This window comes from Pavona decussata, unplaced genomic scaffold (genome assembly GCF_977016875.1).
Source record: "Pavona decussata unplaced genomic scaffold, jaPavDecu1.1 SCAFFOLD_345, whole genome shotgun sequence".
NCBI classification, from domain to species: Eukaryota; Metazoa; Cnidaria; class Anthozoa; order Scleractinia; family Agariciidae; genus Pavona; species Pavona decussata.
Window position 1 is genome coordinate 928 of NW_028145730.1, and position 24,475 is coordinate 25,402.

At 39.7% G+C, this 24,475-nt stretch overlaps 1 protein-coding gene across 1 annotated transcript; it reads left to right on the forward strand.

Annotated features, from left to right (window-relative positions):
- The first annotated feature begins 207 nt into the window (after positions 1-207).
- LOC146453174 (collagen alpha-6(VI) chain-like) lies at positions 208-7,909 on the forward strand. Its single transcript, XM_085096923.1, has 11 exons — positions 208-337; positions 531-662; positions 1,474-1,820; positions 2,729-2,969; positions 3,366-3,404; positions 3,655-4,001; positions 4,093-4,336; positions 4,557-4,607; positions 5,182-5,528; positions 6,421-6,661; positions 7,212-7,909. Exons 2-11 carry the CDS (start codon positions 548-550, stop codon positions 7,217-7,219), a joined length of 1,980 nt encoding a protein of 659 aa, XP_084953049.1. The 5' UTR covers positions 208-337; positions 531-547; the 3' UTR covers positions 7,220-7,909.
- Positions 7,910-24,475: the final 16,566 nt, after the last annotated feature.

The window sequence follows — 24,475 nt, forward strand, 5'->3', positions numbered from 1 at the left end:
AGCACATATTTTACTTCTCATTTTGAACTTGAAAATGACCGTCGGATGGTCGAAACGTCGTTCTCTTTTAACGTTAACTTTTATAGTTAAATCAATTTCGAAAAACTTGTTGATTCGTATTATAGAACTAAGTTGGGAAATCAAAGTCTGTGTAACAATCGTTTCATTCTGGAAAGAGGGTAGGGGCGCGAAGTTTCTAAACCTTTTTTGTTCAACACAGATGTTAACGAGTGTGAGAAGGATGTCTGTGACTCCAACGCACGGTGTTTCAATACTGAAGGATCCCATGTATGTCGCTGTCGCAGAGGATATACGGGAGACGGCAAGACTTGTACAGGTATAAATGTTCTGTTATGGTGAACACTCATAACCATTTGTTTGTTTCTTTGTTTCTTTCTTCCTTTCTTTCTTTTTTTCGATATTAAGCTCCTTATGAAACGTGAAGCTTTATGAAGTTTTTATTAGTTCATGCAAACAAATATCAGCTTCACCTTATTTACATAATAGTTTTGTTCATTTAATTTCAAAAGATATTGATGAATGCCAAATGGCTGAGGGAGCTGATGGAGGATGCCAACAAGTTTGTGTTAACACCGATGGTAGCTTCATCTGTTCCTGTAACCCTGGATTTGTCCTGAAAGCTGACCAAAAGACTTGTGAAAGTAAACATTTTCATTCTGTTACGAGTGCTGTATAGCTAACTTGGATGGGGCTGTGGGAGTGTTTTCTCACCTCTTTTCTATTTTAGTCCTTTATGATTTTTTCCTTCTACAGTACGCCCTTTCCTCCTCACTGACAACACACTCTAACACGTTACAAATCCTACCTCATCGTGATTACCTAATTACGTAGTGCTTTGGAGTGGTATACTATAATACACTTAATTAGTGGTCCCGAGTGAAAAAAAATTGTGTTCTCCCGAGAATCTCGATGTTGTGTGGAGGGAAAACAAAACTGTTTCCCAAGGAACCAGTAATTAAAGCTGGAGTTTCGTTAACTTAGCTACCTTACTTCAACAGAGGATTCCATTCCGTCAAAAGTTTCTGTTTTCTGTTTGCTTTCGTCACAAAATGGCCGTTGAAGACGGAGTCATTTTATGGTTGTTTTTCAAAAGATATTTTCTGGGTTGGAGCGGGCTACGTCAAATATCCCACGAATGACTTCATTTTTCTCAGTTTTCACACCAGTCTTTGTAACGTTATATGAGACAAATCATAGATATGAGCTCCCTGTGATGAGCTGCTGGTTATCCAAATATAAGCCCTACCCTTTCGTGGTTGGTAGGTATTAAAAACTGCACCTAAGGGGAAAACTTTTTCGTTGGAACGTCAAATATAACTGTAGGATTTCATATAAGAAAGCGAATAAATTAACTCATACTGTGACTTTCTAGGGTACTTATTTTTTTTCCGACAGCATATGTTTATTTTTTATCCCTCTGTTTTCTAATTTTACTGTTTCTTTTCCCGTCAGAATTTGTATGTAATGCCGTGGCCGATGTAGCATTTATTGTGGATTCATCAGGAAGCATTGGTAGGAGGAACTGGCTAAGGATGCTACAGTTCCTGAAAGACATGGTTAAAGCCTTCAATGTCGGTCCAGACAAGACCCACGTTGCTGTTTTGGCCTATAGTACCGGGGCTAACGTGGAGTTCAGATTTAACAGGCTCACTGGCTCTGCCATTACAGAGGCAGCATACTATGGTCTTATAGATAGGATTAGGTTCCAGAGAGGTTACACGTTCATTGATAAAGCTTTGCTGCTTGCTGACAGAGAAATATTTACACAAGCAAATGGAATGAGGTCGCAGTTACCACAGGTACCAAGAATGTTTCACACCCCAATACCTTGGGTGGTCTTTTTTTTTTAACTATTTATGACATTTATTTCTACTAAAAAAATTTAGTCATAACAGAACTGGCTCTCAAGCATACGTTTCATGAATTACTGTAATTTTGCACTCAGATCAAACGTATATTGTGAACTTGTGTGCTCTCAGAGTCTCATGGTAATCTGTGCAATGGTTCTTATTATCAGATGCGAAGCTTGGTCTACCTCTGATCAGGCACTGACATTCGGTGGGGGTGGGGGGAGGGGGAGGGGGAGGGGGAAAACCTGTTCCCAGGTTAGGGACTAAGACTATTCAATTATTTCCGGAAAAGAGAAAGGTTTAAAGAATCTGTGAGGCGTATTATTCTATTGGCAGCTTTATTTTATTGATCTAAGCCATGAAAAAAAATCCTAACCTACAAAAAGAAACTCAACAAACAAATTACACAGATACAAAGTTGAAAGAAAGAAACAAATTGGCCGCGGAAACATTACAGCTAAGGCCAATTACAGTGGTCCAGTGGTCCCTCAAAGTTTAAGAAACATTTGAGCTCTGTCTTACGAAAGCACTCTTCCAGTGGTTAATTTTGTGACAGGTCAAAAGTCCTTTTTCTTTGCCTTTTTGAGGTCGATGAATTGTTTAAAGAGCAATGTAACGTTAAATTTCGCTGTCCATCGTTACTGCGTATGTAGAAATCTATTTTAGGAACACTTCTTTATGTGGTGGGTTTTGAAAATTTGTACAGTTGAGCATCGAAAGAATCTGTCACTATAATGATTACTGTGTGGGGAATTGCCAAATCCCGCACCTTATGATTATAAATGCAGTGCGACTTAGGAAAACTCCTTTTTGTCCTTTTTTTTTTAATCAGGGGTTAACTCCGCTTCCTTTTTCAGGTCGCAATTGTGATAACTGACGGCAAGCAAACAACAGATCAAGGTCCATACACAGAACTCTCAGAAGCATCCCGCGGGCTCAAAAACAAGGGAGTGAAAGTGTTCTCTCTTGGCATTGGAAGGAATGTCGATCGAACTCAGCTGAATGACATTGCCAGTTCAAATGACAACGTGTTCACTGCTGCTAGTTTTGGAGAACTTGCACCTGTAGCGGAGACCATTGTGCAGAATTCTTGTCCTGGTAGGTTGCGAGGGAATTTCCGCTTTTAGCAAGTGTTACTAGGTTGAGGCAGGTCGTCAAACAATACTAAAACAGCAATGTCTATTGTCATTCAACTCACTACGTGCGTGATGTTTTCCCTGTACAAAAGTCATTTTATTTGAAAGAATGCGGACATAATTACCGCTTACTCGGAGTTCGCACCGAATGTAGCTTTTATTTTCATTTTGTTTTTCATTGGAGTACAATTTAACTTTATTCGATACTTTTTTTTTTATAAAGCTTTGAATATTATTGTCAACTCGCAGCTATGTTTGCTGAGTTTATTGAAGCCTACTGTTATTATTGTTATATGGTAATCAATAGGCATCCTTTTCCTTTTATGGTTTGCAACTTCGTTATCTGTTTTTCTTTCAGTGCCAACTGCAGCACCAACACCAGTGCCAACGTCTCCAGGTAGCTAATGTCCATGTTGAATGAATATCTTTGTATCTTTGTTGAAATGATTCTTTATATAGAGTTCAGTATCGGCTAGCTCTTGTGCTCTGGTCTTGGTGTCCATCTGGTTTCACTTAATAAAACTAGACTGTAGGCTAACACTGAAAAAATAAAAGTCCTTTGTAGGATAAGTGTGTGTTGGCACTGATTTACTCATGTCGTGAAATCAGCCGTAATAATGCAATTTTTCAACCATTCATTCTTCCAGCGGAAGACGTATGCCCGATTCCTATGGACACAACTTTTGTTATTGACTCATCTGTCTGTGATGACCCTGACAACTGGAATCGCGTGCTGAAGTTTGTGAAAACGTTAGTCACCTTTTTCGACGTGTCAAAACCGGTAGGACGCATTGCCTTAATTCCATTTAGCACTGATGCTGAAGTGGTACTCAAGTTCAACACATTAACTGGAAGTCTTCTGAATGGAGAAGAAGTCAACAGACGAGTTGGTCTCCTGCAATGCCAGGGTGGCTCAAGGCGAATTGACAAAGCATTAGATCTGGTAGACAAGGAAGTGTTGATACCGGCTGCTGGGATGAGAGGTGTATCAAGGGTAAATTACTTGGAATTCAAGCACTAGATCACAAATTGTTCTGTTTTGTATTACCTTCATGAATTAAGTCTGTCTGCATCTTTCCTTGCAGCCTGTATTTGTAATTACAACTGGAGAGCAAACAACAGACCAAGGAGCCTACACGCCTCTTGATGTGGCCTCTTCCCGCCTTCAGACAAAAGGCGCAGCCGTCTTCGTGTTGGGTATAGGAAATGACGTTGACGCTTCAGAACTTAACCAAATTGCTTCTGGGCCCAGAAATGTGTTCACAGTAGACTCGTTTGGCGACTTATCTAACAGAGCTAATTCAATAAAGAGAGGCATCTGCAAATTAGGTAATTGTGGTAATTGTTCATTCATGTATGGTACTGAGAACTTTTTTTCGCTTGTGAGAATAGTTTTATAAATAAAGGTTGTTGCTTCTTTGGTTGGAATTTGATGGACTTTGCCATCAAACGAGATGAAAAGACAAATACTGGAATATAATTTTAGGTCTTTGTGGTCAAGTAGATTTTTTTTTTCTAATTTATTGTATTCTTTTTTTTTTTCTTTCAGCTCGTCCCGTTCCTATTATCACACAACCGCCCACTACACCAATCCCAACAGGTTAGCTAAGATAAACAATAAAGATTGAGTGGTTGTGATGTCGCAGATGTGTTCTTTTGTGTATGCGCTTTTTTCGGTTCAAAGTAATGTTGCTTACGGTAATTACGATATTGGTGTAGTGGCGAAGCATCTGAAAATTATATTAACAGCAATGAATGTTGACTGAGATTTGAATGGGGATGTCGTCATGTTGAGGAACGTCCCACCTTTTTCAGGTTAACTCTAGCTCAACGTGGGCCTCTTTAGCAATGTAAATTACAAGGTTGTTAACGAGAACACATTCCAGCACTACTGGTACTTTGCCATCCGTCCACAGGCGACTGATCCACGCGCGTGCTGAGGATGGTTAATAACGCCTCGAGTAGAGCTCATGTCAGAAATGAAAATCTCTACGGACACATACCCGGACCTTCATACTTAATTATGAGAATTAAGTGCGTCTATCGCGCTGGAAACTATGTTAAAAAGAAAGACAGCTGCTAGCATCCATGACCGCTTAACTGACAGTATGACCGATGGTTTCATTTAGATAAGAAAGCTTTCCTATTTAATCATATTTTTCTTTCATCTTCAGAATTTGTATGTAAGGCCGTGGCAGATGTGGCATTTATTGTGGATTCATCAGGAAGCATCGGCAGAAGGAACTGGATAAAGATGTTACAGTTCCTGAAAGACATGGTTAAAGCCTTCAATGTCGGTCCAGACAAGACCCACATTGCTGTGGTCGCCTATAGTACCGGGGCTAACGTGGAGTTCAGATTTAACAGGCTCACTGGCTCTGATATAACAGAGGAAGGATACTATGGTCTTATAGATAGGATTAGGTTCCAGAGAGGTTACACGTTTATTGATAAAGCTCTGCTGCTTGCTGACGGAGAGATATTTACAACAGCAGATGGAATGAGGCCAGAACTGCCACAGGTATTATAAATATCCAAAAAAATGTTTTATTATTAGCTTTAATTGCCTCTCTTATTAGACGTTTTTGTAAGTTATTTTACCTCTGGAAGTTGCATGGTAAAGGGAGGGGTTCACGGTTCTGCGCATGTCCATGAATCAAAATGCCTTTGCTTGCTATGACCCAAGCCTGTTTAATTTAATTCGTTGTTTATGAACCATTCGGAAGGGAATGGGTGACTCGGGTGGAAATTTTTTCATATGATTGCGTTATTTCGCATGCAAATAACTGTAAACACATCAACCGTGGAATAAATCTTACGGATCAACGCTAAATTCAATATCGACAATATGAGTACAATCCACTAGCATTTTCTGTGAATTTTGGTCATCAGTCATTTTGCTTGGACTAATTATAGAATGTGATGACTGAGGTACATGTGAGTGGGATTTTAAAGGCCATAAAGTTGATAAGAAAGAGAATAAAGCAATTAGATTCATGCACGTGCACTGAAATGTGAACCCCTTCCTTTAAATTTCGTGAATGATTGTCGAGGGCGCGTTTGATGGGTACATGGGAAAGGTGCTTGGGAGTATTCATCTGTGGTAATGGCTTTTCGTGGACAATTTGTAGTGAGGCAAAAGAAGATGCCACTTATAAAACATAACCTTTGGGGCAAGATATACTTCATACTTTACTCTTCTCCACCTAAAAGCGTTAAACGTATGATTCCTTTTGTAGATCGCAGTTGTCACCACCGACAAAGGTCTTCTGCACCAGACTATAAACTTTCAGGGAAATTGTGTCACTCTCCATTCACTCTTCGTAGTTTTAAACGCAGTGTCGTTAATGAGCACTCCTTTCTGTCGATGACGGACTCTTTGAAAACGGTTCTTATCTGATTCCTTTTTGCAGATCGCAATTGTTATCACTGACGGCAAGCAAACAACAGATCGCGGTGCTTACACAGAACTTTCAGTAGCATCCCGCGGGCTCAAGAACAAGGGAGTGATTGTGTTCTCTCTTGGCATTGGAAGGAATGTCGACCAAACTCAGCTAAACGACATCGCTAGTTCCAGTAAAAACGTGTTCACCGCTGTTAGTTTTTCAGAACTTGCACCTGTAGCGGAGACGATTGTGCAGAATTCTTGTCCTGGTACGTTCAGTTTAAGAATGTCAATGAACCACTAGACTTTAGTGACTGAGTGAGCGAGTGAGTAACACGAAGGATCCCGCATGGTAGACATAGTAAAAGTAATAAAATCGTGAGCCAAAGTTCAAGTATATGCGTGTGTGTGTGTATGTGTGACAGATTTATTCACTTCTGCTTAAGCTTAATTGCGTGGTTAAAGTAAACTTCCTTTGAAACGTGCTGTTTTATATTGTTTTAAGTACGATAGAGGAGAGTGAAGTAACAGTAAAGACGGAAGAGTTATTTAAACTGTAATATCATAGACCCTATGCAAAATTGGCTGAAATTTTAATATTTTTTGTTTGCATTTCAAATTAGCCCTACTAACCCTCGTTCTTCAGTTCAAAAATCAAGAGTTTTTATCTTGAACGGGGCTAATAGTGCTAATTTGTATGCAGACAAAAGAATTTTAAAATATCAGCCATTTTTGCATAAGGTCTGTTATGACTTCTTTCTTGATGTTACTGGTATTTCTCTAATTTCTTACCTTTTTTAAAATGTTTATTTCTTTCAGGGCGTTAACTTCGGCCAAGTGACACAATCCACCAGCAACCAAACCAAACCAACCCCCACAGCTCCGCGTCATAACTACGGCTACAAAATGACGTTCCGCATCAAAGAAAATAAATATATATTAGCGTATTTAACTCAGTAGTTAGATAATTAGAATAGTGTTTAGTTCTTCGAATAGATAAGTTATCATTTTCACGTGGATTGTTGAGCGCCCTTCGTGTTATTAACGTTATTTCGCATATTATCAGTTTTGCTCTATTAAGAAAGCGCGATAACCATACGCCGATAAACTAGTGACAGGTTTTAATGAAAAAAAGAATACGATATGCTATAAAACTGAGCGTTTTTACAACGATAGCCTCAGGGCGTCCATTTTTCACTTGTGTCAGCATGTACTAGGATTGCTAAATCCTTTACGAAGAACTGTGCAACTCAGACGTTTCCGAAAAGTTCCGTTTTTCAAACATGCCAAACAGATGCGCTCAGTTAATCAACGTTATTTCGTTTAACGGCAACCTAAATCTATAGCATTATACGTAAAAGAGTAAACAATGCGAGCAAGTAAACTCATAAGCGGCATAGCATAGCGTTTAAACTGCAATTTAGTCGAAGAGCATAAAATGTAGTAACATTTATAGGAGCTATTAAAAGATAAGGCAACGTTCTCAAGTAGTTGTCTAAATGTTTTCGTTTGCTTTATTTGCTTGTTTGTTTGTTTGTTTGTTTGTTATCTCTGGCTGGATCTTTCTTCCTTTGCGTCCCTTTTGCAACTCTTAGTAAACAAGTAAAGATAAACAGGATTTTGGTTAGGGGTTTGGGTAGTTTGAGGCTTGTTATCGAAAGGATTTTAGTGTCTATTATTTGGGGGACTTATAATCGGATGTGGTGGGGGGGGGGGGGGGGGCTATATTTGAAATTTTACGGTACACCGATAAACGTAGGCAGATGTTCTCACGTTTTCATCACAATTGTAATCACTATCCTCAAAGCTCGTTGCTGGTTTTAATTTGCTGTAATGAAGGCAAATTCCCCTTCATTCCTCACTTCGTTGCCCGAACAAAAGTTAACAATCCATACTACTATCGGATTAGGGAGGCTCGCAACAGTTCTTCTGGCATTGGGGGGTGGATCTTTTCAAATCAATATTTCGCATGAAACGCTTGCTTCGATTTCCGTCATACTACCTTTTCAACCTATGATCGAATTGTATGTTTGTTGGCTTCGAAGCAACAACTGTTACCTTAACAACGGTGACAAAAAGCACCCCATGTTAAATAACGTCGATTCTCTCGAAATCTAGTCAGACACTTTACAACCAAACTTTCAGGATTTAAACCATGCAACCTAGACAACGTAACTGTGGCAGTAGTCCTGTACCTGTTTTAAGCTCTATTTCACTGCAGCTCCATTGTTTTTTATGTCGATCGTTGTAGGCGTCCATGCTGACGATCCATAACTTCGTTAAGCAATCAGTGAGCAGAGGCAAAAACCACAAGCTAGCGATGCACAATTCACAAATGATCTTCACTTGACTCCGATGATGACTTCAGCTAAGGTTATTGAAAATAATTTCAACAACGGTTCTCCTCAGGGCCCAGTTGCTCGAAGCATGGTTAGCGCTAACCCAGGTTAAACATCATGACAACCTATAGGTTTTAATACCTCTTAACCCGAATGGTTAGCGCTAACCATGCTTCGAGCAACTCAGCACAGGACTACACTTAACCGGTAATTCATATTTTACCGACATACATTAAGGACATGATCTACTTACGCGCCATTCACAAGGAGAGCTGAATTGATGACGAAACGTGTTCGATGCTTACTATTTTACTAGCAGTCGTAACAGTGAGATGACCTTAGTTTTGCACCTGTAGGTAGTCTTGGCTCTTGCGTCTTTGTCTTATCATTCTTCCTTTTTCATTTCACGTTTCCTCCCTTTTGGACTGTGGTGTGAATTAACTTTTTTGCTACATTTTCTTATTGACCAATAACTTTTATTTTCACTTTGTAATCGAATAAGATTTGACTACAGATTCAATTGCATATTAATAATGATAAACAGCTACTTCAAAAGAGTTTGTTTTCTTTCTGAAAACGGCACATTACAGTCTTGAAAATTCGCGAACATGGCCGCAATTCTGACTGACTGGTGTAATCTTTAACTGCACAAAATCCTTCCTATACGCCCCACTAGGCGAGGGCATATGTGCCACTGTTAAGATCTCTTGGGAGCTGAAATATGAAGCAGTGATTTTGGAGAAGAAGAACCAGAGATACGGCTCGAAAATTTGGGAAATTTTTTATTTTTTTTTAGATAAGTTTTAAGCCCCCTTTCTACCAATTTTAATCATGAACACTGATCGCCAAAAGAGCAACATAAACAGCTACCTTTGATTACAGTCCGACAAGTCGAACCGGGCCACTTGGTAGAATTTCAACCAATCACAACGTTTTCAGAAAACAAAGTATCTGAAAGTTGTTGGTAAATAGACTAGTAACGTTGGAGTGTCTAGACAAAACATTCGCTAATAAATTTTACCCGACTTGAACATGCAGACCACACTGTAAACTGTGCACTTTTTTGGTTGGTTAGTTTAGATCCCAAATTCTGCCTACTGTCAATTGGTTCGATGTTTTGTTTTTGTCTCTCATTTGACTGTTACTCAAAGCATTCGAACACGATGTTTGAGCTCTTGATCGAGGAATTATTGATATTATAGTCTGCCAAAACGTTTCGCACAAAATGGCGACTAGTCTTTATTTCCGTGGCGATTAGTTGCGGACTCAGCCCTACATGGTGCAAATCAGGGCGCAGAAAAGAATGGGCGGTAAAACGCCCACTCAGCTTTTGAGCGATGTGTGATTTGGAGAGAGACTGGATCGAGAACGCCCACTGTTCAAAAAATTGAGGCAGAGGAATTTTGGAGTTTGATACAAAAAAGAGCTTGTTGCAAGAGAACGGTAAAACATTTCAACTTACTTTTTGTGAACAGAACATTTCAATAAGCTATTGAAGCTGTAGGTGATAAAGGATGGTTTTTAGATACAAAATCAGAAACGGTTTTACTTGAAATAAATCTCCCTTCTTCAAAACCCTTTCCTCTTCATGTCGGCGCGTGAGAATAAAAGTGTTCATTCCCAACGACCTAAAGCAGCTGAAAGCCTGACCATGTATAGTACAACTTCATCTCTTTCACTTGCTTAAATTTTGTCCTGACCTTTTTTTTTCCCTTTTTAGTTAGAGCTAGGTCAAAGTAGTCAGTACGGTCACGCTAATGCCAGTCAGGTCAAAACAGTTAGCTACAAGAATTCGAAACGAAGTCAGTTTATTTTTAATTGCTGGCTCTTAAGCTTATCAACAGATTTATAGCAATTACGGACGACATCATTCAGCTCTCTAACAATTGTTCCCAGGCTATCTCAGTAGCACTATCTTTGTCAATTTTGGACAGTATTTCTCAAGCGAATCTGGACTCGCTTTCTTCACAGCTCGATGATAATCTCTTGAGAACAGATAAGACTTCTTTTACCTCAAAACGTTCAGCTTCTTTGAACATGGAAGCTTCTAGAACTTCGTAATCCACTCGTCTTTGAGACTAAGGATCATTTCATGATTTGCAGATCTTATAACTTACCCGGACATTCTGCTATCTCCCCGCCGTAGTGAGCTCCCATCTTTGTTTTGGAATGCATTCTATTCTCTCGACCCAGTCTCTCTCCGCATAACATATCGCCCAAGAGTTCACCGCCCATTCTTTTCTGCGCCCTGATGAAATCCAGCACACGTTCTCGCGAAAGTTGGGAACTACGGCGATCGTTGTCGTAAATTTCCCTTTCTCGGTCCACTCTAATTGAATGTTTGGCAAATAAGACCCAAAAACCTAGGAAGTATTTATCAAAGTCCGTAGATAAAAACATTCATTCGAGTGAAAAGTAAAGACTCTCACTGACCAATCAGAACATGAGACACTTTCGTGAGGACCTGTGAGGGGTCCACAAGTTCACGGTTGTTTCAAACTTTGTCGTTAACTACTTGAATCTTGTTGGTCCGTTAACCAACAACATCAGGATTCTTTGTTTTCAAAAAACGAGGTGATTGGTTAACTTCCTTCCAAGGGGCCCGGTTCGAGTAACCCGCGTTCGATGCTTGTTATTTTACTAACAGCCGTAATTTTGCGCTGACCTGCATGTGATAAGTTTAATTGGTCATTTAGGAACCCTTAGCTCCGAAGTTCTTCAATAACAGACCACTTCATTCATTGGTTATTTCCTTTGCGTCTTCGTCTTATCAGTCTTTCTAATTCCTGTTTTCATGAATTTCCTCGAGTATAAATAGTTATGTTATGTCATGTTTCATTTGATCAATAACTGTGATTTTCATTTTCAAGAATATTTCACATCAGATTGAATTTCATAGAAATAACAATCTCGTACCCAGAGTCCTCAGGCTCTTTGGCCAGCGGTAAGTTTAACTCTCTCCTGGCACCCAACCGCTGACCAAAAAGCCTGAGGACTCTGGGTATGAGATTGTAGAAATAATAATATCTATCTTTGATTAATTTTCTTTCTACAAACGTGGCGTGATGGACAGATTTGTATATGCGATTTCATGTTCTTATCACCAGAACGCATTTGAAACCAAGACACGTAATATTTGGCTTAGAAACTAAAACTTACCGAAAGCCTGCAAAATGACTATCATTACTTGAGCAAATAATGGAACACTGTTTAATGAACAGGGTAGATCTCTTTCAGTTAAGCAGAGAGGGAATTAAGCTGCAACTAACTAAACAAACTCACTCACATCAGGCCATCTTCATATAATATTTTGATTCTCCTCGCTTCTCATCCGATAGAACTATTTTTCTCAGTTCTTTCTTTCTTTTTATTTTTTTCAAAAAGTAAAACAGAAAAGTACCTGATAGTGATTCATTAGTTGCATCCTTTTCTCAGATGTTTCCAAGGTTAATGCTGCGTCTTGAGGTAAATCAGCTCACGAAACCCTTGTGATTGCAGATTGCAGCTCGTCAAATGGCAGTCACGGCGACGTTTCGATTATTAAGGCTCGTTTGGAATTGGAATTGTTTATTTAGTTTGTCGATGTATTTGTGGAAATAGTAATTTATACTTTCTGTGCTGTCCACCGTACATTTGCTTTATATGCACAATGCAGTTGTTCTCACGCTGAGTGCAGGTTTTACATACAAACAGCGTGTTATCTTTGAGAAGCCACAAACTCCAAGTTCTAAGTTAAGGGTTTTTTAATTAAAGTAGTTGTATAGATAACATTTTTTATTAAATAATACAAAGTGACAAAAATAGCGGGAAGCGCATGTTAGCGGAAATTTCTAGACCTGCTTATTGATAGTCAATAATAACTATTAATCAAATGGACCATGACATGTCAGGAAACGCCATGATATGTCTATTTCTGTTTTTGTTATGCAGATTTCAAAATAATATTTTTTTCCGCCTTAAGGTAAACAACATCAAAAGACAAATAGGCGTTTGACAGGAAACCATGAAAATAATCAGTACAGAAGATGAAATAGAGCGGAAAATCACACCCAGCAGCTGATAGCTCATATTGATTTTCAGATCGGAAAGGCTTGAGGGAACGAATATCTTGGCTTGTATAGACGTATAGATGGTACGTGTCATTCGTTATAAAATAAAATCCTTGACGAGAAGAGGTTTCCACAGCTCTAATCTCAACAGATACAATTATTCTGGAAAGTACTTGGATCTTAAGAAAACTGGTAGATTCCGTTGGCATATGCAAGTAGACCGTGATGACTCTTGTCATCAATTCCTTTTTTTCTTTTTTTGCTTTTTACAGATTTAAAACACCTGGGAAGATCTCACTGGATTCTCTTACAAATATGTGCAACGCCAAGGGGGTGGCGTTAGCCGTCACAGTATACGTTGTGGAGATTCTGGCGATCATCCTTGGAAATGCCGCCACAATCGTTGTTTTTTGGAAAAGAAGATCCCAGTTGAAGCGAACGTCTTATCTTTTGATCAACCTGGCAATCGCTGATTTGATGGTCGGTGTCAGTAATATTGAAAGCGTGGTTGGTGAAATATGGAAACTCAGCTCTCCTAATTGCAAACCAAGTTGGAGGAATTATGTCGTACTGGATGTCCTTTTTGAGAGCGCTTCCATTGATTTTCTTGTCCTTATCTCCCTGGAGAGATTGTACGCCATAGTTTGTCCATTTCGCCTCAGAGCCACAGCGACAAGAAAATATTTTTACAGTATTGGAGCGGTGTGGCTTATGTCAACACTGGTGCCTGTCTTTAAACTGTTACATGTTTTTACCAAGGTAACACAGAGAACAGTGTCTTGGGTAGCATCTATGCACTCGTGTGCTTGCTTATTCATGATATCCTGTGCGTATTCTTTAATTTGGTTCTTTTCCAAAAGGCAAGACCCACGACTGCCAATAAACAGACAAAAGCAGAACAAGAAACTCGCAAAGACTCTGTTTATCGTAACCGTTTTATCTCTTATTACATGGCTTCCATTTACAGTAATATACATGATGCGTTTTGATGTCAAAATATTTGCAACTGGATCCATCCTCTTTGACGTAACGCAATTTCTTCAGATAGGAAACTCTTTAATTAATCCAATCATCTATTGCTTACGAATGCCTGAGTACAAAAGTACTCTAGAAACTGTGTTTTCTAGACAAAAATATCCAAGGTTTCAATTTCCTGAACGTCAAAAAGAAACGAATGGGGTGGTTTTGCTTCGTGTCACAGGCAGTTGAACTTGCAGATATCAGTTAAAATTATTTTTCCCAAAAAGTAGATTTTGACTTTATTACCATGATCACTCCATGATGTAAAAAGACGTCAAACCTATCGCTTTGTATTTATCATCTTTTTACACCAAAGTGCTCGACACCACATGGAGCTCATTCAGAACATATCAATTTGGTCAGGTGCAAGCTGTTTGAAACCCCGGTAAAACACTGACTCAGTTATCATACTCCCCCACCAAAGGGTTTATCTTAATTTATAGATTCATGACACCACTCAAAATGACCAAATTTATTAAAGTCATGTTGTTGTGGACAATCTGTTCGAGAATATTTCCGTTAGTGTTACAAAGACATCGACTGGCGACCAGAGAATTGCAAGCGAACTGAAGTGAAAAAGGATAACAATGCAAATCCAGGCTAACTTAAAGCAACGACTTTCAAATTATTATTATTATTATTATTATTATTATTATTATTATTATTATTATTATTATTATTATTATTACCCGTTTTACAAATATTAAATCATACACTATAAAGGTCCTAGAATAACATCCCCCACCCCAAGAGTAGTCGCTGTGAGAGCTATATCTCTTTATACTTTGTCTTTGAATTTGTTATCAGTTATGTCGTTTGTAATAGTTCACGCTCAGTATAATAGAGTGGAGTCTGTATTTAGTCTGTAGTGGTCTCATTGTTTTCATGGCAAAGTTTCCCAACCAGTCCCTCAATTAACTATGTTGTGATGAAATCATATCCCATCTGAGATAGGGCAAGGGGAATATTTTTCCTTCTCTCTACCCCGGGGAGGGGACTCCCCTATATGGGCTATAGGGGGACGTGCCGCTGGAAAGGGGATGGTTTTTGGCCCCTCTGCCCTGAACAGGGTATATAGTTTCAAGCGAGACTGTCCTGGACCCGTCCTAGACAGGGGCGTTGAGTGTTTGGCAATCCGAAATCAGAGGCGTTACTCTGCATTTATTTTAGTGAACAATGCTTCACGTCAATTGAGTTCCACTTAAGGTTCACCGCTGTTAATGCGAAATTTTGGGATTTTTCGCCATCACTTCTAGGAAGTGTATCATTTATCTGTTGTGATTTTGGTATTGGAGTTTCAATGCGTGGAACATCACGTCCGGTAAGTGACAGTGGGCCTTTAAATACCTATTGCCACAAGAGCTAGATGTTGTCCTTTGTCCTAAATATAAAAGGGATTTGCTGAAGCAAAGACAAGCAAAAATTACAGAGAGATTTAAGGCTCGACGTTTCGGAGTCATCTTGATTCCATTATCAAGAGAAAAAATCAGTTTGTGAACGCGGATAAATAAATAGGCTAGAGCTGAAATTAACATATTAATAGATAGTTAAACAAATACTTTAGCGCGAATTGAATCAGTTTGCACGTTCAGTTCTGGTTTTAGTTTGCGCATGAATAGCATCTCATGAATGAGGCAATCAAATTTGCTGGTGCATTTGGCAAGTACGTGAAACCGTTCTAAAAAACGCTGTGGTATCTGGTCATTATGTTGAAGATGGTAGTGTTTGTAAATGGCAGACGACTTTCTTTTGTGTCCGTCTGCGCTCATGCAGGTGGCCACGCGTATACCCCACATATCCTGCATCGCACAGGTTACATTTAAATTTGTATACTACACATCGTTGGTTGACAATGGAGGGCAATGTGAGAGACAAGAAGAACTGAACTCAGTCGCCATCTTGATTTGTTTCGTCAAAAACTTTGCGTATTTTCGTCGTGTTACTGTTGTTGAAATTGAATTGAAGGCTTGTGATTTCACCAGATCGCCTGCTAGAACTGACTCTGGCCCTTCCAAACAACTCAAGCATTCGGCGCTTAAGGAGGCCGAACACAGTTTGCGCGCGCTTAACAGATTCTGTTAGTGATGCTATTAAGCGCGCGCTAGGGTTGTGGTAAGCAAATACTATCGACCACTCGATTTTATACCAAAAGGTACGTTTTGCTCTTAAAATAACTTAGTTTCTCGTTTGTGAATCCTTCTTCATTTATCGCCGAACAAAGAAATTGAGTTCACAATGAGCTAAGCCTACGCTTTTCATCTTTCTGAGAAACCCTAATTAAAAGCCACGCATGCGCATTTGAGCAAAAAATTGTAACTGGTTATTTTGATGGAAATAAACTGTTTTCTAAGGAACCGCTCGTTAGAATTGCGTGAAATTTGACAAAACAGTAGTTTTCTAAAAGCGTAACTTGCCTACAAACCAAAAACAAAATCTAACAGAGGGTATCTTCAAAAAACATTAAAGTGCTAAACAAACATTTACCGGAGATCTGTCTGTTAAAATTACATGAAAGCAGCGTCACTATGTCAGTATTTTGTGGGTTTTTCTGGATACAAAATATGGAAAAAATCTAACGAGTGCATTTTCTAAAAATTAAGAAAAACCATTATTTGTGGACGGTTAATAGCTTGCTGCGTTGCCATGGCAACGGCACCTTGTTCAACAAGAAGTATCAAAATTTATTCCTTCGTAGTTAATCTTGCGCCATGCTAATTTCGGGTACTCAGAAGTACGTAGTTTTCAAATAATGTTTACTAACACCTGTTTACTGGAAAAACTGTGTTCAGCCACCTTAAATTGCCCAAGATTACGTTGCCAATCTTCGATGAAGACAGGTGAAAATGGCTAAGTTTCTGGGATGTTTTTTAAACCGAAGTCCACGAGGTCAAGGACATTTCGAAGGTCACCAAGTTCAACTTTCTAAAGGGACAGCTGTGTTAGGTGGCCACCTCTAGTAAGCGGCCGCGGCCACCCTGTAGCAGTCCTATGTTTGTCTTTTTTTGTTATTTTTCCCTGTATTAGGCGGCCACCCTTGAACGAAAACTAAGCCATATGTTATTTTATGCGGTATTTTATTGTGTGTAAAATCCGATCCAGCATCACTATAAAGATATAACATGTACAAAGCTACTGCAAGCTGATACTCGGCCGTTTAACATAGTTAACGCTTTTCAGATGTCCGCAATGTGCTGAAGTACAGTACCATATCACGAAGACTAAAAAAAAGTTTGTTTTGAATATGCTTCACTCTATAGCAAGAAATTCCTCTTTAATTAACTTGTTCTTCAGCTATGTGACATTAAACATTGAGCGTAACAACTATAAAATGACGGAATGAGATATTTTGTTGTGAACTGTAAGTCATAGAAATAGAGCACTGAATACCGTAGGAGAGTAGAGGACAATTTATTATATAGTACTTTTACACAGTGTTACGTATGTTATACCGTTAAGTTACAAATTGGCACTGAACTTTGTTTAAAGTATTGATCACTTGAAAGAGTGTTGATTTTCCTATTGTTTCCTTGCATGAAGTGTTTTTGTATGATATGCAATTAAAATTGACATTAGACCACGCCCAGTTAGTATTTTTAGTCATCCTGTATTAAGCGGCCAGTTACTCAAGTCCCGAGGGTGGCCGTTATATACAGGTTCGACTGTATTATGAGTGACATAAGGTCTTTGAAAACCTTGGACCTCCTCACAACCAGGAATGGAGACTTCTATGTTCATATTCTACTTGAAAAGCTGCCAGAAAAGCTGTTAACCAAAGTGTTGAAGGAGTATCCTTGTGGCAATCCCACTCTTGACATCATCTTCTCATCCCAAGATTATGACAAGTATTTTTCAACCCTGCCCAAGTTCTTATTGGTCTGGATTCCGTCTGGCAGATCCTGAAATCTGATGTCATTTACGGCTATCCTACTGGTCAAGCTTCCAGTTAAGGATACCTACTCTCAGGAAGGCTGTTCCCTGTGGAAGAAACTGCAGGTTCCCCCTTCATTCTCAATTCCACCCTTCCTCATCATCTGTCCCAGTACAAGCCGGATCACGATCCATTCATTCAATTTGTACCTCATGACCTTGAAGAGAAATTGTACTGTGACAATGTATTGACAAGAACTGACGATGAAGATTCTGGTATTCAGTACTACAACTGTTCAAGGAAGATCATGAAGGCTGCTGACATGAATTTCCGCCACTGGTTCACTAACTCTCCAGCACTATCCGCCATCATAAGCGAGATGCATACTGGTTCTCAGAGGGAATTTTCAGGACTATTTAACTGATTTTGAGCCCAAAGGAAGACACTCTGCAGTTCCCACAGAAACCCATTGTCATTCCTCTCGAAGTGCCGTTCACAAAGCGACAAGTTCTAAGTTCCGCATCATCAACATTTGACCTAGTTGGTTTCATCTCCCCTGTTCTCGTTCCAGCTTAGGCGTTTATCTCGTTCCTGTGGGATAAGAGATTCGACTGGGATGCAGTTCTCCCCGATGAACCACAACAAGAGTACAACGTGATTGCCAGTGAAATTGAAGAGGCATCTAAGCTCATCACTCCACGTTATCTAGACCTTGACAAGACACTGCCTGTTGACATGCATGTCTTCTGTGATGCATGCCCCACTACCGCAGCTGGCTATTGTGTCTTCTTCGTTCAAAACGACAAAGTCAAGTTCATTGCATCCAAGGTCAAGATTGTTTCATCTAAACAGGCACGAACTGTCCCCCAGTGGGAATTAACTGCCATGGTTTTGGGTACTCGGCTCGGTGTCACAAATAAAGAGATCTTTGCAAAGGACTTTCCTTCAATCTCATCACACTACTGGGCAGACTCCACAATTTTTCTCCATTGGCTGTTCAGTCACTAGTCACTCGATGTCTTCACCTGCAACCGGAAGACGGAAATCTTAAAAGTTCACTGACTTGTCCAGTTGGTCACACGTCCGTTCAGGAGACAACCCTGCAAATATCCTGTCCCGTGGCTGTACTTCTGAAGAGTTGCAGTACTCCACACTGTGGGAGAGAGGTCTTCCATGGCTGACTGACCATTCTCTTTGGCCTACTTGGAGTACTACAGGTCTCGTGGAAGACAGCTCTATTTCAGCCGCAGCTGCACAAGCCTATGACCAAGACTCAGTGCAATCTGATGCCGGCATCGGCAGTCTGCAAACCCTGATTGAAGTCGCGCGCTTCAAGACGTATGAATCGTTTCCTCGCACCATGTCCTATGTCCTGAGATTTATTTCCAACCTGAAACAAACACGCGACAAGACTCGCTTATCACAGAAACCATTATCAGTCGTCCAGCTGGAAGTCCCAGTTTCTACAGCATCAGAAATATCAGTCGTCCAGCGGAAGTCATCCTCCTTCGATCTCATAAGATACAGCATTTCCGTCAAGCAAGAGATAACTTGCTGCAGGAGCAAACAAGGTTCACCCACAAGACGCGTCCCCACCTCGTTCGACAGTTTAATTTGAAGCTTAATCCATGTGGCCTTCTAGTTGCCCTTGGGAGACTCGAGCACGCCATGTTCGATAGAGATGCCAAAGAACCAACTCTAATAAGCAAGAAGTCTCAGTTCATAACACTGCTCGTCTGGTCAGTTCACGAGAGACAACTCCATGAAGGAGTTAGAGGGACAGTTATAGCATTACGCAAGAGATTTTGGTTGCCATCAGCTCGAGGGGAGGTGACAAGGATACTGCGAAGATGTGTCAGATGCCGTTACTATGTGGGTGTACCATTCAAGCTACCCCCTTCACCTGCTTCTCCTGATTTCCGTCCGAATAAGACGAAGCCGTTTTCTACAGTGGGAATCGATTTCAATGGTCATCTTATTGTCAAGGATGGTAGCAAGACAGAAATGTTACGTTTGCCTCTTCAGCTGTAGCACCACTCGCAATGTAAACCTGGAGATTGTGAATGACATGACCACTGATCAGTTCCTTCAAGCCTTCAGACGTCACTGTGCTGTTTAGGGAACTCCATCATTGATTTTATGTGACAATGCTTGTGAAGGGCAGGAAATTCAAAGGTTGTTTCAAGTCGTGGAAGATCAGAAAGTACAGCGCCATTTCGCCCTGAAGAGAGTTCAGATGAGGCACATTCCCGCCAAGTCACCACATTAGAGTGGTATGTAGGAACGTCTGATTGGAGTTGTGAAGACGTCAATCAAATAAGTCCTTCACTGCCCCTTAATCGATCTGTCTGAGATGCAAACACTCATCAAAGAGGTCCAAGCAGTAGTAAATGACCGTCCAATCACTTATGTTTCCCATGATGTGGATGATCCAGAGCCACTGACACCTTCCAAGTTGCTCTATGGTTACGATGTGTCTGCATTGGCACACCCTACAGTTGATCCAGACGAGCTGGAAGACGACGATTTCAATGATCACAATCAGCAAGGCAAAGTCATGAAACGTCACGCATTGCTGTATGAACACTTCTTCCAGCGATTTAAGAATGAGTACTTCGCTTCACTACGAGAGCGCCATACATATCAGTCCAAGAAACGAGAGTCACGTGACCAGTTCATCAAAGTGGGGGATGTTGTTCTAATCCATGAGGAGATGTTTCACGGAGTTCCTGGAAATTAGCTATTATCAAGCGGCTTATCTGCGGTAGCGATGGCAGAGTCAGAGCTGCAAACATTCAGACAAGTACTGGAGTCACTAATCGGTCCATTCATCTGTTATACCGTCTGGAAGTCACACTAGCAGTCCCACTAGAACACTATAAGGCAACCGAACAGCAGATTCCACAGGTTGAAACTCTCAGAAGAAGCAAACGAATTGCTGCACTTCCCCGCCCCCAGTATGTGGAATCCGCTGAATGACTTATCTTGAGCCCGCAAGAGAGATCAGCATGTGGACATTATTGAGCATGCGCTGAGACAAGAAGAACTGAACTTAGTTGCCATCTTGATTTGTTTCGACAAAAAATTTGAGTGTTTTCGTCGTGTAATTGTTGTTGAAATTGAATCGAAGGCTTTTGATTACATTGAATTGAAGGTATTTACAAATCACGGCATACTTCAGTTGGTTCAATGTCGAAAAATCTTCAAAAATCCATAATAACTGAATTTGGTCAAAATGACACTTTTGGTGCTTAAAACCTTAAAGTCAAACAAAAGAAATCCATATAATAACCGAATTCGGTCAAAATGAAACTTTTGGTGCTTAAAATTTCAGCCGAATTCGAAGCTTCGCGCGACGAAATCAAACAGTCTAGCAGAATAAAGACTAGATAAACTTAATATACTTAACTATATATTTAAAACGGTCAGCAGTCACCGAGTAAGATGACCGTATTTTCGATAACTCCGTGAATTTAGAAGATAAATTAACTACAATGTCTAGTAACAACGGGAAAAAAGTGGAAGATGTGTATCTTCTTCCTTATGGATATGTTCACTATTCTTCCCATTTACCATAATAACAATTGTACTAAGGGACACAATATTAGTTAACCTAGATGTGTCCCCCTCCTCCTCTTTAGTAATATATTAATTTAATATTAACATAATGTAATATAAGCTAAGTGGAGGAAATAAATAAAATATTCAAATAATTTATATTTAAAACAATTTGAGCACGTCTGTTGTATTCATTAACGAAAACTAATCTAATTTTCCGGCACACTTTTAACTGGATCAAAGTCGACCAAAATTAAGTTATTATTTAAGTATGTGCAACAAAATATAATTGGACGAAAATCCGAATTTCGATAGTCGAAAGATTGTTTTACATCCCCGAACGGATTTTTAGGGAAAATCGTTGAGCGCGATGAAATCGAATTTTCAGTTAACTTGGATATAAATGCACCGTTAATTGAATCATCCGAATCATGCCTAAATACACTCATGCACAAACCAATTGAATTTTTGCCTACTCTACGTTCAGAGTCCAACTAATTTATTATAAAAACTTTAACTTTTATGCTGTGAAGTAAAAAAAAACAAACGTTATATGCTGCCCATATAATGTAATTTTATATCGAGCCATTTTCATAGCTACATTTCTACGTGTATCAGTTACAAGGATTCGGTTGGAGCAGGGAATGGCCTATCACCAAGGAGTATCCAATCAGATCCAAGTGGGCGGGCTCACTGTTACTATTTAGTTTGCCTGCACTATTATTTTCGGCCTCCTTACCATTCAGCGGCAACGCCATCTCCCAACTTTAACTTTCAAGTTTCCCTCCGCCTCCCCAGCTCCAGTCCCATATCTTTCTAATTTTCATTTTCCATGTGGCGGTTTTTCTCGTGCCCCACCTTTGATGAAGATACCATCAAATACTTGTAATCTTATGATAAGGATATTTGGGTCAAATAAACGTCACTCTAGTGGCCATATTTACGCCAGGAAGGCGAATTCGACTCCTAAATCACCTTTCAGTAAACGAGCGTGACGAGAGCAGACCCAATCCCATCCGAAGAGTAAAATGGAACGAGATAAAAATGGGACTGTAGAACTGTAGTTTTCTCTTAATAAGCCGTAAAATTGGAGTGTCTGATTCCATGTAAAATTTGGGAGCATCATTCTCCTTGGAACTTGTTTGTGATAATTTATAACGTTCATTCAATTAAATATTAAATGAAATATTGTCTCCTGTCCGTTTTTGGGTGTGACAGTGAATAGACTTATTGAATAATCATAGGGTTTATCAATTAAATGTTAAGGCTATGGTGGTGTATGAAGTTATTTCAATGAATTTATCACTCTTCTAAAAGTATTCTTGCAACCAGTGATTTTGTGAAAGCCCACAGAGGATAATTTATCCGGCCTAAATTCACACTAATTTTCTCAAGAATCCTTGGAACGTTAAGCCCCTCCCATTGGGGGGGGGGGGGGGGGGGGGAGACGTGACGTGTTCCCATGATCCCTTTCCCATGAGCCACCTTTTTTTATTTTATCCCTTGTTCTCTATTAATAAAACCACTTGTTCCCTAAAAGGTTTTTGCTCGTGTTCCCTTTATCCCGAAAATTTTTGCGTTGTTCCCTTGATCCCCAAAAATGTTTATCGTTGTTCCCCATATCTGTTTGTATGTTTTACCTTTTCATTCATAGTAGTAAAGGAGATTTATTCACCCCACCCGGGGAATAAATTATTTTATGCTGCTTGTTAGTGCCAGTCTCCCGGCAAATAGTTAGGGGTCATCCGGGTATTAGAGAATCCAATACTTAAGCAGATGAGGCCAGGTTACTATCCTCTTTTCCTAAACTCGAGAAACTGCTTTCGAACCGCCTCTTTCTTCTCCTTGGAATCCGCTCATTCTGTACTTCATCGGCTGCAGTCTCTGTCACCTCAGCTGTCTCAGCTGCCTCTGACGACTTCATTGGTATGGTGAAGCACATCAAGGAGAAGGATAAGACCGCCTTCTTCAAGTTCTTTAGTTCTTTTTACCAATTTGGTCAGTGAAAGTGGTGACACCAGAGGTAAGGGCACATCCACAAACCTTACCCCTCCCTTTCTGCAACTAACAGTCTGTAAATTTGTATGATGGGTAATCAATGCTGAACAGCCTCGCTAACCTCATGGATATGTGCAAACTGCAAGAGAATGTTTCCTCTAAAATGAGGATAGTAGTTCTAATTTAACGTACATTCTGTATAGGAGAATAATCAATTCCCCTCCACTTACGAACTGAAGGTCAATAAACTTTCTGTTTTGTGCTCGTGTTAATAAGGAGTTACAAGTGTCATAGTGTTCAACCAAAGTCTCAAAAACAGTGTCTCACTTGTTTAGCCTCCTTTGCCTGCAAATAAAAGTTATCACTTTAAGAGAGGAGACAAAAAGTTAGTTAACATGGTGCACACGGAAGATATAGTGTTAATTATGCCATCCTTGCACAGGTAGCCGGAAAAAAGTCTAAAATATAATAGTTCTTTATACGTTCACTTGTACTTTTAACATGTATTCTGAAGGTTGAAATTCTTTGGGTTGTTAAAGTTTCCTTTTTAGTAAACTGCCGTGATTGATTCATAAAGGGAGGAACATTCACGCTAACACCCTCAGGGGCCTACATCTCTTGAATGTTGAAACCCCTCTTGTTCAATGTTGCCATACACAAGTTGAATTGGGAGGCTGCAAGCCTACCTAAAAAGCTAACAGCCATGCTTTAAACATCATATTTTTGTGTCCTAAGTTTTCGTTTATTTTCCAGCTGTTTCATGTTTTCGGGTAGTTTCTCTTCAAATCTCCATGATTTTTTTCAAGCGACCGACCTCTTCACCCTTATCTTTACGATGGTTTAAAAGTTCTTTGTTTTGAACTTCTTCAATCAAATAAACAGCTTCTTAGGAAATACAGATTACTGAGGGGAAATACCAACCAATTCTCCAGACGAAAACAAGGTTTTGCAGACGGGTCTAGGCTGAGACTTATCTTTGATTAGATGTGTTGCTCTCTTTGTAGTCGCAACTGAAACGATCAGCTAGAGCTTTCCGCTTTTGGCTTTTCTCTCGACGTAAAGCTGAACCTTGTTGGTATGGATCCTGCTTTCAGAGACACTTTTCATCCTAAACGCTGCTTAAAACTGACATTCCTCTAAAAAAAATGATAATAATGCTTGGAAACCGGAACGTTTTTCGCTGCACTTGTGCCATCCAGGTTCGAAAGAGATTTTGATTATTTTTTTATCGCTAAAGAATGTCAAAAAAGT

What these genes read in the sequence shown, in the direction of transcription:
- LOC146453174 (XM_085096923.1), top strand. Translation starts at nt 548, where the DNA reads ATGGCTGAGGGAGCTGATGGAGGATGCCAACAAGTTTGTGTTAACACC. An exon ending in GAGAGGCATCTGCAAATTAG is followed by an intron (nt 4,337 to 4,556) that starts GTAATTGTGGTA and finishes TTTTTCTTTCAG; the next exon opens with CTCGTCCCGTTCCTATTATC. An exon ending in TGAGGCCAGAACTGCCACAG is followed by an intron (nt 5,529 to 6,420) that starts GTATTATAAATA and finishes TCCTTTTTGCAG; the next exon opens with ATCGCAATTGTTATCACTGA.